Below are 13,686 nucleotides of genomic sequence, written 5' to 3'. Positions count from 1 at the left end.
TACTTTTGCTGAGCTTCCATCAGAATCTTGTACAAGGAGTCCTAGGTCCAGAATAAATCGTTGTTTGGTTTTAGAATGTCCTCTTCTCCTGTCGAATTAGCAACCTTAGCTAGCCATGTGGCGCGAACATGCCCATCTTCTCCTGACGCAAAGAAAGGAAAATGCCAAAAGTCGCAATAAACGTTGAATAAACTGATACAACTCGGTTGAAAAAAACTACTTTATGATGTTTTTATCACATCTATCAAATAAAATCAGAGCCGGAGATATCCACCGTGTATACCGAACGCTTTTCAGAAGCCAATGTGGATGTCCTTCGCGCGCCACAGAAGACAAAGAAATTTCCAGACCTCCCACTCCAAGAGCTCTTGTTCGACCTCAGATCAAGCTAGACACCCCATTCCACCTTCCACTACCTGTTGACATCTAGTGGAAGGCGTATGCAGTGCATGCAAATCCATAAATATAAGGCAATTCAATAGGCAGGCCCTGGAACAGAGCATAGTTTTCAGATTTTTCACTTCCTGTCTGGAAGTTTGCTGCAAAATGAGTTCTGTTTTACTCACAGATATAATTCAAACAGTTTTAGAAACTTGAGAGTGTTTTCTATCCAATGGTAATAATAATATGCATATTGTACGATCTAGAATAGAGTAAGAGGCCGTTTAAAATGGGCACAATTTTTTTCCCAAAGTGAAACACAGCCATGAATAAAGAATGGTACCAACACATCCTCCGAGAACAACTTCTCCCAACCATCCAGGAACAGTTTGGTGACGAACAATGCCTTTTCCAGCATGATGGAGCACCTTGCCATAAGGCAAAAGTGATCACTAAGTGGCTCAGGGAACAAAACATCAATATTTTGGGACCATGGCCAGGAAACTCCCCAGACCTTAATCCCATTGAGAACTTGTGGTCAATCCTCAAGAGGCGGGTGGACAAGCAAAAACCCATAAATTCTGACAAACTCCAAGTATTGATTATGCAAGAATGGGCTGCCATTAGTCAGGATGTGGCCCAGAAGTTAATTGACCGCATGCCAGGACGGATTGCAGAGGTCTTGAAAAAGAAGGGTCAACACTGCAAATATTGACTCTTTGCAACAACTTCATGTAATTGTCAATAAAAGCCTTTGACACTGATGAAATGCTTGTAATTATACTTCAGTATTCCATAGTAACACCTGACAAAAATATTTAAAGACACTGAAGCAGCAAACTTTGTGAAAATGTATATTTGTGTCATTCTCAAAACTTTTGGCCACGACTGTACATGTCTACCATACCACTCGAGTATCGCTGCACATTGCAAATATGTTATTGGCACTGACCCTGGAACTGACCCTGTATATATACTGAGCAAAAATATAAACGCAACATGCAACAATTTCAACGCTTTTACTGTTACAGTTTATGTAAGGAAATCAGTCAATTTAAATAAATAAATGAGCCCCTATTCTGTGGATTTCACATGACTGGGAATATAGATATGCATCTGTTGATCACAGATGCCTTAGAAAAAAGTAGGGATGTAGATCAGAAAACCAATTAGTATCTGGTGTGATCACCATTTGCCTCATGCAGCACGACACATCTTCACATAGAGTTGATCAGGCTGTTGATTGTGGGCTGTGTAATAGAAACTCTCATTTGCAACTGTTGGACTAATGACTACACCCTGTATCAGCTAGATGCAGGCAAGAGTGTGCAAGGCGGTTTTGAATGTCACTGTCTGTCCATGTGTCACTGTCTGTCATCTCAAATGTGTCTCTTGTGCACTTACGTTGTAAACTTTCATTCATAGGCTATGTTGTAGCAACCTCAAGAATATAGGGGAAATTTGAGTATCATGTGGTAGCCTAAACCTATCGCTGTTACATTGAACTGGGTGAATGGAATATGAATGACAGTCATCCAATATGATGTAATAGAAATAAGGCCATGTTCATGAAAAAAAGATTTATCCTCCCTCATCTTAAACGGCACTGACCGCCACTGCTGTGGCATTGTGTTGCGTGACAAAGCTGGCCATTTTAGAGTTGCTTTTTACAGTCCCTAGCACAAGGTGTACCTGTGTAATGATCATGCTATTTAATCAGATTTTTGATTATCCACACCTCTCAGGTGGATGGGTTATTTTGGCAAAGGAGAAATACTCACTAAAAGGGATGTAAACAAATTTGTGCCCCAAAAAATTGAGAAATAAGCTATTTGTGTGTGTGGAAAATTTCTGGGATCGTTTATTACAGTTCATGAAACATGAGACCAAACTTTACATGTTGTGTTTATATTTTTGATCAGTGTAGCTTACATACTTTCTTGTGTTCTTCTTATTTCTATTTCTTGTGTGTTTTTGTTCTACTTTACTTTATTTTAAAGTATTTACTACTGATATTGAATACTGCAATGTTGGGAAAGAGTTGTTTTGTTTATTTCAATCTGTGTGTCCTGATCCTGTGTGGATGGACAGAATCAACATGTGTGCGATGGTGCACGCCTGGTGTAGTCAGCATGTAAGCATCACAAAACTTATATTTGATCCAATAAGCCTTATGTAGCAAATAAGCCATTACATTTTTTCCACACTCTCTCATTGACCGCCATACAAAAACTCCTCGCTTGGTGGGCAAAACATTTTTTTTTTTTACTTTTCCTCTCTGGTTTCATTCATGTGCTTTTTTGGTATTTGGGTGACTGGAGTCTTGACAATTTCTTGGGTTTTCCTCTGACACAACCTATTATATAGGTCCTGGATGGCATGAAGCTTGGCCCCAGTGATGTAGTGGGCAATACGCACTACCCTCTGTAGCGCCTTATGGTCAGATGCCGAGCAGTTGCAATACCAGGCGGGAATGCAACCGGTCAGGATGCTCTCGTTGGTGCAGCTGTAGAACTTTTTGAGGATCTGGGGACCCATGCCAAATCTTTCAGTGTCCTGAGGGGGAAAGAAGTGTTGTCGTGCCCTCTTCACGAGTGTCTTGGTGTGTTTGGACCATGATAGTTTGTTGGTGATGTGGACACCAAGGAACTTAAAACTCTTGACCAGCTCCACTTCAGCCCCTTCGATGTTAACGGGGGCCTGTTCGGCCCGCCTTTTCCTGTAGTCCACGATCAGCTCCTTTGTCTTCTCACATTGAGGATGATGTCAATGACCCCCTCCCTATAGGATGTGACATCGTTGTTGGTGATCACTGTTGTTTCATCAGCAAACTTAATGATGGTGTTGGAGTTGTGTTTGGCCATGCAGACATGGGTGAACAGGGAGTACAGGAGGGGACTAAGCACACATGCCTGAGGGGCCCCAGTGTTGAGGATCAGTGTAGCAGACGTGTTGTTGCCTACCCTTACCACCTGGGGGCGGCCCGTCAGGAAGTCCAGGATCCAGTTGCAGAGGGAGGTGTTTAGTCCCAGGTTCCTTAGCTTAGTGATGAGCTTTGTGGCCACTATGGTGTTGAATGCTGAGCTGTAGTCAATGAACAGCATTCTCACATAGGTGTTCCTTTTGTCCAGGTGGGAAAGGGCAGTGTGGAGTGCGATTGAGATTGCGTCATCTGTGTATTTGTTGGGGCACTATGAGGATTGGAGTGGGTCTAGGGTGTCCGGGAGGATGCTGTTGATGTTAGGAATGACCAGCCTTTCAAAGCACTTCATGGCTACCGACGTGAGCGCTACAAGGCAGTAATCATTTAGGCAGGTTACCTTCGCTTCCTTGGGCACAGGGACTATGGTGGTCTTCTTGAAACATGTAGGGACTATGGTGGTCTTCTTGAAACTACAGACTCGGTCAGGGAGAGGTTGAAAATATCAGTGAAGACACTTACCAGTTGGTCCGAGCATGCTTTGAGTACCCGTCTTGGTTATCCATCTGGTCCCGTGGCTTTGTGAATGTTGACCTCTTTAAAGGTCCTGCTCACATGTGCTATCGAGAGCGTTATCACACAGTTGTCCAGAACAGCTGGTGCTCTCATGCATGCTTCAGTGTTGCTTGCCGAGAAGCGAGCATTAATGGCATTTAGCTCGTCTGGTAGGCTCATGTCACTGGGCAGCTCCCGGCTGGGTTTCCCTTTGTAGTCCGTAATAGTTTTCAAGCCCTGCCACATCCGATGAGCGTCAGAGCCGGTGTAGCCTTAGGATTCAATCTTAATCCTGTATTGACGCTTTGCATGCTTGATGGTTCGTCTGAGGGCATTGCGGGATTTCTTATAAGCGTCCAGATTAGTGTCCCGCTCCTTGAAAGCGGCAGCTCTAGCCTTTAGCTCGATGCGGATGTTGCCCGTAATCCATGGCTTCTGGTTGGGATATCTACGTACAGTCACTGTGGGGACGACATCATCGACGCACTTATTGATGAAGCTAATGACTGAGGTGGTATACTCCTCAATGCCATTGCTTCATTGCCAAAATCCCGAAGTATCCCTTTAACATTGACAATATGGTCAAACTTAGCTATATTACCCATATTGTAGTTGTCGAAAACTGATTTGTTGTCAAGTTTCTAACTAGGGGTGTCTTTGCATCAACAAAGACCTAATGTGCACAACCTGTTCCCAGAACATGATGTTTGAAAGAAAATCAGTCTCAGCCTTAATTTATTTTGTTTATTCGGGATGGCGAATCCGTCCACTGACGCTCCCTGCTGAATCCGAGTCGGGTCCCTTCTGCTCCTTTGATTGGTGTGTGGGCTCCCTGAGCTACACCTATTGTAGCCCCTGTGCACAGTTAACCTCGGTCTCCCTGGGAACGATCAGCAAGCGGTAAATGTACAGGTTTAAGGCTCATACAGCGCATGTGCAAAACAAAGTTTGTAATTTTCCCCCATAGATATGAGCTTGATGCTCCTTTCCAATAAATATCGAGGGTCGTATTCTGGTGACATGATGATCGATGCTTTGACTGCCTTTTTGACAATACAAATATTCTCGCTCTTATCTATAATAATCAAATTTTGTAGATTAGCCAACTCGCATGGTACAGTATCTGCAAGCTGATGGCTAGAGCCCACGTACCAAGACCAGAGTAGACAAATTTGCTATTTAACGCAATCGTTTTGGTGACAAAACTATCATTAGTGTTGAAAATGCAATGGAAACATATTGAACATTAGACTTTTATTTGTACATGAATGCATATTTGCAACAAGTCATTTCGGTGAAAACACACCACTGGTAGAAAAATCCACATATTTTCTTGATGCGGATTTTAGAATGCTCACATTCAAATCGGTCGCCAATTGGATGGAAACCTAGCTATTGGAGCCATTATTTGCATAACACGCTGCCCTGCTATAGTGGTACACAAAACTACAGAGTCAATTGTCCATTGAAGTTGTCTCTGGCTCTTTTGATATCAGATTCAGAACTAATGACAAGGTTTGTGGTAGTTTGAAAGGTTTTGATCCACCTTATGCCAGAGTTTCTGAATCACATGACACGACAATAAAAAAACTGGCCTACAGACATAGCACAGATTAAAATGGAAGCTATCTATGCTTAACAAAAATATAAACGTAACAATTTCAAAGATTTTACTGAGTTATAGTTCATATTTTATTTGTTTATTTGTCAGGGACCATGTACAACATGCCATTGCATCAGACTTAGCTAGACAGCTAGTTTCCATCTGTAGTCTCCGGGCGGATAACAATCAACATTAATACAATGCTACAATATAACACACTATGAAAATATATACACTGCATTCGGAAAGTATTCAGACCACCTGACTTTTTTTCAACATTTTGTTACGTTACAGCCTTATTCTAAAATGGATTTTTTTTTAATTCCCCCTGATTCATCTACACCCAATACCCCATAACAGACTAATCACATTTACATAAGTATTCAGACACTTTACTCAGTACTTTGTTGAAGCATCTTTGGCAGAAATTACAGCCTCAAGTCGGGTTCAAGTCCAGGCTCTGGCTGGGCCACTCAAGGACATTCAGAGACTTCGACCGAAGCCACTCCGCCGTTGTCTTGGCTGTGTGCTTAGGGTCGTTGTCTAGTTGGAAGGTGAACCTTTGCCCCAGTCTGAGGTACTGCTCTGGAGCAGGTTCTCATTAAGGATCTCTCTGTACTTTGTTCTGTTCATCTTTCCCTTGATCCTGACTAGTCTCCCAGTCCCTGCCGCTGAAAAACATCCCCACAGCATGATGCTACAACCATACTTCACCATAGGGATGGTGCCAGGTTTCCTCCAGACGTGACGCTTGGCATTCAGGTCAAAGAGTTCAATCTTGGTTTCATCAGACCAGAGAATCTTGTTTTTCATGATCTGAGAGTCCTTTAGGTGCCTTTTGGCAAACTCCAAGCGGGCTGTCATGTGCCTTTTACTGAGGAGTGGCTTCCATCTGACCCCTCTACCATAAAGGCCTGATTGGTGGAGTGCTGCAGAGATGGTTGTCCTTCTGGAAGGTTATCCCATCTCCATAGAGGAATCTGGAGCTCTGTGAGAGTGACCATCGGGTTGTTGGTCACCTCCCTGACTAAGGCCCTTCTCCCCAGATTGCTTGGTCGGGCGGCCAGCTCTAGGAAGAGTATTGGTGGTTCAAAACACTTTCCATTTAAGAATGATGGAGGCCACTGTGTTCTTGGGAACCTTCAATATTGCAGAAATGTTTTGGTACCCTTCCCCAGATCTGTGCCTCGACACAATTCTGTCTCGGAGCTCTACGGACAATTCCTTTGACCTCATGGCTTGGTTTTTGCTCTGACATGCACTGTCAACTGTGTGTCTTTCCAAATCATGTCCAATCAATTGAATTTACCACAGGTGGACTCCAATCAAGTTGTAGAAACATCTCAATGATGATCAATGGAAACAGGATGCAACTGAGCTCAATTTCGAGTCTCATAGCTAAAGGTCTGAATAGTTATGTAAATAAGGTATTTGCAAACATTTCTAAAAACAGTTTTCAATTTGTCGTTATGGGGTATTGTGTGTAGTTTGATGTGGAAAAAATAACAATTTAATCAAAAGGCTGTCACATAACAAAATGTGGAAAAAGTCAAGGGGTCTGAATACTTTCCGAATGCACTGTATAATCAAAATATACAACAATATACTGCTTATATTACATCAGAGGTTAAATGTCCTTTGGTTCTACAGTATCTGACATCTTAAGAGTCGGAATAATGAAATCAGTCAATTGAAATAAATGAATTAGGCCCTAATCTATGGATTATGGCTGGGAATACAGATATGCATCTGTGGTAGGTGCGTTGATCAGAAAACCAGTCACTATATGTTGTGACCACCATCAACACATCTCCATTGCATAGAGTTGATCAGGCTGTTGACTGTGGCCTGTGGAATGTTGTCCCACTCCTCTTCAATGGCTGTGCGAAGTTGCTTGATATTGGCGGGAACTGGAACACGCTGTCGTACACTTCGGTCCAGAGCATCCCAAACATGCTCAGTGGGTGACATGTCTGGTTAGTATGCAGGCCATGGTGGAACTGGGACATTTTCAGCTTCCAGGAATTGTGTACAGATCCTTGCGACATGGCGCCATGCATTATCATGCTGAAAAATGAGGTGATGGCGGCAGATGAATGGCACGGCAATGGGCCTCAAGATCTCATCACGGTATCTCTATGCATTCAAATTGCCATTGAAAAAATGCAATTGTGTTCATTGTCCGTATCTTATGCCTGTTCACAACGTTGACATCAGCAAACCCCTCGCCCACACGACGCCAAACACAGTCTACCATCTGCCCGGTACAGTTGAAACCGGGATTCAACCATGAAGAGCAAGTGTGCCAGTGTCCATCGAAGGTAAGCATTTTCCCACTGAAGTCAGTTACAAAGGCGACGGACGATGAGGATGCAGATGAGCTTCCCTGAGATGGTTTCTGACAGTTTGTGCAGGAATTCTTCAGTTGTGCAAACCCAGTTTAATCAGCTGTCTGGGTGGCTGGTCTCAGACCATCCCGCAGGTGAGGAAGCCGGATGTGGAGGTCCTGGGCTGGCATAGTTGCATGTGGTCTGCGGTTGTGAGGCCGGTTGGACACACTCTTAAATTCTCTAAAACGGAGGCGGCTTACACGGAACCCAAACTGGCTGCGTGCGTGAGCCATCGTGCATAAATTAATTTTGTCCCCCCACACCAAACGCGATCACGACGCGCAGGTTAAAATATCAAAACAAACTCTGAACCAATTACATTAATTTCGGGACAGGTTGAAAAGCATTAAACATGTATGGCAATTTAGTCCTATTAAGATAGCTTGCTGTTGCTAGCTAATTTGCTAGCTAATTTGTCCTGGGATATAAACATTGAGTTGTTATTTTACCTGAAATGCACAAGGTCCTCTACTCCGACAATTAATCCACACATTAAACGGTCAACCGAATCATTTCTAGTCATCTCTCCTCCTTCCAGGCTTTTTCTTCTCTGGACTTTATATTGCGATTGGCAACTTTTATAAATTTGGTGCATTACCGCCATCAACCTCGTTTGTCTTTCAGTCACCTACGTGGGTATAACCAATGAGGAAATGGCTCGTGGGTATCTGCTTCTATAAACCAATGAGATGGGAGAGGCAGGACTTGCAGCGAGATCTGAGTCAGAAATAGAACTGATTTCTATTTTAGCCCTTGGCAACGCAGAAGCTCGATGGCGCGCGCGAGCAGTGTTGGTGCAATAATTGAATAACATAGATTTCTAAATAAATGTTGCAATGCTCGTGCACGCGACGCAAGCGGTGTAGTCAGCCTGTTATGGAAGAGAAATTAAAATATAATTTTCAGCTCTGGTGATCATTCCTGCAGTCAGCATGCTAATTGCACACTCCCTCAATTTGAGACATCTGTGGCATTATGTTGTGACAAAACGGCACATTTTTGTGGCATTTTGAAGGTCCGTCTGTGTAATGCCCATGCTGTATAATCAGTTTCTTGATATCCCACACTTGTCTGATGGATGGATTATCTTGGCAATGGAGAAATGCTCACCAACAGGCATGTAAACAAATTTTTACACAACATTTTTGTAAGTTTTTTCTATGTATGGAATATTTCTGGGATCTTTTATTTCAGCTCATGAAACATGGGACCGAAACTTTACATGTTTATATTTTTGTTCAGTGTATAATAATATTTTGTCACACTGTAGCCTACAAATAGAGGACCCCGAGTTTTACTTGACCGGGTCATGGGATAAGGAAAAACTCCCAAGCCCCAGAAAAGACACATACAAATTGCCACACCTCTTTTAAACCGGTGGTGAAACTGACTGCAGAATATTACAATGCAAATTTTGATGAACGATGAAATGTGATGTCATCTTATATTATTTAGACGTGAACAGTGGTAATGTGTTCTTGCCTGTCTTTTCACCAAAAATGTTTAACTGTTTCCAGAATTGATACTGCCTGCAAGCCAAGCATCACCAAAGGTGAGCACTTGAACCATTTTCAGTTTCACTACAGAAATTCTGGTACCTATTATTTGCACATAAAGGTACACTACACAACTAAATTGGCCAATGCTATCCCATTTGCAAAAATTCGTAATGACAATTCTCATCTCTTGGTTCTATTCTATTTGCTATTTAGGGTAAGCACTTGCATACAGATCAATTCCTGAGGGGGAAAGTTTTTTTTTTTTGTACTCAATTCTTGATAACATGTAAATGAGACATTTGGTCAGTTGAAAATACAAAAAGGTGAATATTTTATTGTTCAATATTACATTCATAAACCGCATTATTTTTGGAGTCAAATGCTTCAGTTCAGGGTAATGTGCTAACATAACAGTGAACAGAATGGTCATAGCTAATGTAACCACACTACAAAACAAAAGAAAATGGAGACAGGAGTGTGTGTTGTTGGATACAGGGGTTATTGAATGCAGTCACCCTGAATTGAAACGTATCCTATCCTCACACAAAGTGAAAACAGGTGACGTGAAAGACCAATTTGATTTATGTTGATTTCTTCGGCTTCTTCTTCTCTGCCTCCTCTTCTTTCTCCTTCTCGATTTCAGTCACAAGGGTTTCAATTTCTTTAGACTCCAAAAGCTGAGAAAGATGTACAAAACCGGGAATTAGTAATGATTACAAAATACATCCATCCAGAGAATAAATCAGTTAACTGCTTGAGCTATTAGTGTGTGTACCTTCAATGACTGATTTCTCCTGATCACAGCCAGCTCAATGTTCTTTCCTCCTGACTGGACGACCTGTGAGGATAGGGTCAGGAGGTTAGCATTATGTTGTTCATTACCATCAACCACCATGAGTGACTTAGTTGCCCGTTTCACACTAAAGGACCGACCCAAACCATAGAGCGCCGGCGCAGATATTCTCATTTCACAGTCCTTTCCAGCAACTATAGTGGACACGTAATCAGGCCGGCCTAGTACAGCTCGCCTTGGCCATATAGTGTGGATCAGGCAAGTGCTGGTGCTTGCACTAGCCTACCTCCAACAGGGCTTTGATGGCCAGCTTTATAGCATCGTTGTCAGTGGCGATGGACTCCTCTGTGTAGTTCTTCTCCAGAAACTCCCGGACAGTCTTTGCACTGCGACCGATGGCATTAGCCTGCAGAAGAGTAGATGGATCGGTTACCAACAAAAAAAGCTAAGCAAATAACCTTACAAAATAGTTTGACTGATTAAACCACACATCCAAGGCAATATACTACACCATTTCTTCAAAACCCCAAATAGGTTAAATAAAGCCAGTACTAGTGTGGGCATGTGTGTTCTGCTTTCTATCCATAAAGCCAGACATGAGGCCACTGTCTGCCACACACCTTCCAGGCATGGTATGTTCCAGACGGGTCGGTTTGGTACAGCCGTGGGGTTCCATCACAGTCGAAGCCCACGATTAGAGCAGAGATACCGAAGGGTCTTCGTCCATTACTCTGTGTGTAGCGCTGGAGGAGGGGGGTTAAGAGAGAAATACATTCTTACTCAAGGTGTTTGTGTGTGAGAAAATGCCAGAGTCATGTTCATTAGGCACCAAATGGAAGAGAACTGAAACAGCGATGACTACCACTACCAATAAGAAACTCACTTTTATTTTCTGTTGCAAAGTGTTTCACTACAGCGTGCCCGAATGAACACTAGAGTGGAGTGTGGCAATGATGCATTTTCATACCAGTGTGTCGATGCAGCCTACCTGTTTGAGTGTAGCGATGTGGCGTGTGATGTACTCCACCGTAACAGGGTCCTCTACAGTGAGCCTGTGGCTCTGACACTCCACCCTGGCTCTGTTGATAACTATACGAGCATCTGCCGTCAGACCTGGAAGGACAGGAGAGAGACACACGTCATACATTTCCGGCCTGTTACTCAAAACACCTACTCTTCCACACACTAAAAAGCAGGCCTTGCATCTGAAATACACAGCACATGCTAAATGATAACGATAACTATTCACATTACCTGCAAATGCCATGCACACATGATCATCCAGTGCACAGATCTTGCGTACAGTCCTCTCCTCTTGGAGTTTAGCGACAGACTTTTTCTCAACACCCAGAACGACAATGTCTTTACCACGGATGCCAACCTGCACACATTAAGAAGAATGCTTAGTCTGCATAGCTTCATATGAGGTTATGCAGATATATCATTTTTCTGAGATGAGCATAAAGACGACCTGTTCGGCAACTTCAGCTAGCTGGGATAGTTGGCAGGTTAGCAACAACATGCAAGTCATGCTGGCCCCGATGTGTAAGTAACGTTAGCTATTTGCTAGCTATGTAACTAGCTAGCTTGAAAATTAGCAAGATGCTTCTCCGCAGCTAAAACTACAATCCACTGTCAGTTCAACAAAGCAACCGAAGTACCTTAGTTAAGACTGGAAACCAAACGCAACTTCAAGTAGCTAACTAACGTTAGCCAACTAGCGTGGCTAGTTAAGCTAACTAGCTAATAACACTCACCGCAGTGGAGCCTTTTTTCACAGCCTCTTGCGCATATTCCACTTGAAACAGGTGTCCATCAGGGGAAAATACTGTTATAGCTCTATCATATCTAGCGGCCATCTCTAACCACTAAGAAAAGTTAAATAAATAAAAAATACGAAGGGTTCACCTGTTAGCTAAACAACCCGTTTAGGCTTTGGACCAATGACAGCTTTGGAATGGTACCAATTTGCGCATGCGCTTGTAGGGAAACGCTGAAAGGGCGGTGCGTTTGATCCCATCACGTCCGTTCCACCAGCAAGAACAAGCAAGACTAAACAGGCATAAATCTGTGACCTCTGTGATTTTCCTTCAAAATAAAAGTCTGGAATTAAGATCGTGAAAAATAATACAAGTGGTCGAAATTCGTAATATTTTTATGATGAAATGTTAGCAGACTTAGTTTAACAATATGAAAAAAATAATTAAGTGAACTGCCTTTATAGCACAAATTATATTATAGCATTGACCTTATTGTTGACAGCATTAAAAGTAATGGTTACTAGATAGTTGTCATGCTAACAACAGTTATAATATAACAATATAATAATAGTAATAATAATAGTAACAATCTTGTGTACTTCAGGAGACAGCAGAGGGAGCACGCCCCTATCCACATCGACTGGACAGTAAAGTTCCTCGGAGTACACATCACTGACAATCTGACAGTGGTGGATAAAGTACCCAATTGTCATACTTGAGTAAAGTAAAGATACCTTAATAGAAAATGACTAAAGTAAAAGTGTAAGTCACCCAGTAAAATACTACTTGAATAAAAGTCAAAAAGTATTTGGTTTTAAATATACTTAAGTATTAAAAGTAAAAGTATGAATCATTTCGAATTCCTTATATTAAGCAAACCAGAGCACATGATTTTAGAGTTTTTTTAATATACGGATAGCCTGGGGCACACTCCAACACTCAGACATAATTTACAAACAAAGCATTTGTGTTTAGTGAGTCTGTCAGATCAGATGCAGTAGGGATGACCAGAGATTTTCTCTTTAATTGTGTGAATTGGTCAATTTTCCTGTCCTGCCAAGCATTCAAAATGTAACAAGTACTTTTGGGTGTCAGGGAAAATGTATGGATTAGAAAGTACATTTTTTTCTTTGGGAATGTCGTGGAGTAAAAGTACAAGTTGTAAAAAATATAAATAGTAAAGTAAAGGACAGATACTTAAAAAAATGACTTAAGTAGTATTTTAAAGTATTTTTACATAAGTACTTTACACCACTGCAATCTGAAATGGTCCACCCACACAGACAGTGTGGTGAAGAAGCCGCAACAGCACCTCTTCAACCTCAGGAGGCTGAAGAAATTTGTCTTGGCCCCTAAGACCCTCACAAACTTTTACAGATGCACAATTGAAAGCATCCTGTTGGGCTGTATCACCGCCTGGTACAGCAACTACACCGCCTGCAACCGCAGGGCTCTCAGGAGGGTGGTGCATTCTGCCCAACGCATCACCAGGGGCACACTGCCTGCCCTCCAGGACACCTACAGCACCCGATGTCACAGGAAGGCCAAAAAGATCATCAAGGACATCAACCATCCGAGCCACGGCCTGTTCACCCCGCTATCATCCAGAATGCGAGGTCAGTACAGGGGCATCAAAGCTCGGACCGAGAGACTGAAAAACAGCTTCTAACTCAAGGCCATCAGACTGTTACATAGCCATCACTAGCCAGCTAGCACCCGGTTACTCAACCCTGCACCTTAGAGGCTGCTGCCCTATGTACATACTGTAGACATAGAATCACTGGG

General features: G+C 42.5%; 1 protein-coding gene across 1 annotated transcript; it reads right to left on the bottom strand.

The window, feature by feature from the left end:
* Window positions 1-9,651: 9,651 nt before the first annotated feature.
* Window positions 9,652-12,099, bottom strand: LOC120051887 (proteasome subunit alpha type-7-like). Its single transcript, XM_038998774.1, has 7 exons — window positions 11,899-12,099; window positions 11,396-11,522; window positions 11,130-11,254; window positions 10,762-10,884; window positions 10,428-10,547; window positions 10,124-10,186; window positions 9,652-10,025 (listed from the first exon to the last, which is right to left on the bottom strand). Exons 1-7 carry the CDS (start codon window positions 11,998-12,000, stop codon window positions 9,930-9,932), a joined length of 756 nt encoding a protein of 251 aa, XP_038854702.1. The 5' UTR covers window positions 12,001-12,099; the 3' UTR covers window positions 9,652-9,929.
* Between the last annotated feature and the right edge of the window lie 1,587 nt (window positions 12,100-13,686).

The sequence above is a fragment of the Salvelinus namaycush genome, chromosome 8 (genome assembly GCF_016432855.1).
Source record: "Salvelinus namaycush isolate Seneca chromosome 8, SaNama_1.0, whole genome shotgun sequence".
NCBI classification, from domain to species: domain Eukaryota; kingdom Metazoa; phylum Chordata; class Actinopteri; order Salmoniformes; family Salmonidae; genus Salvelinus; species Salvelinus namaycush.
Note: the sequence above shows the minus strand (reverse complement) of the source record. Positions and strands in the feature narration are given on the sequence as shown.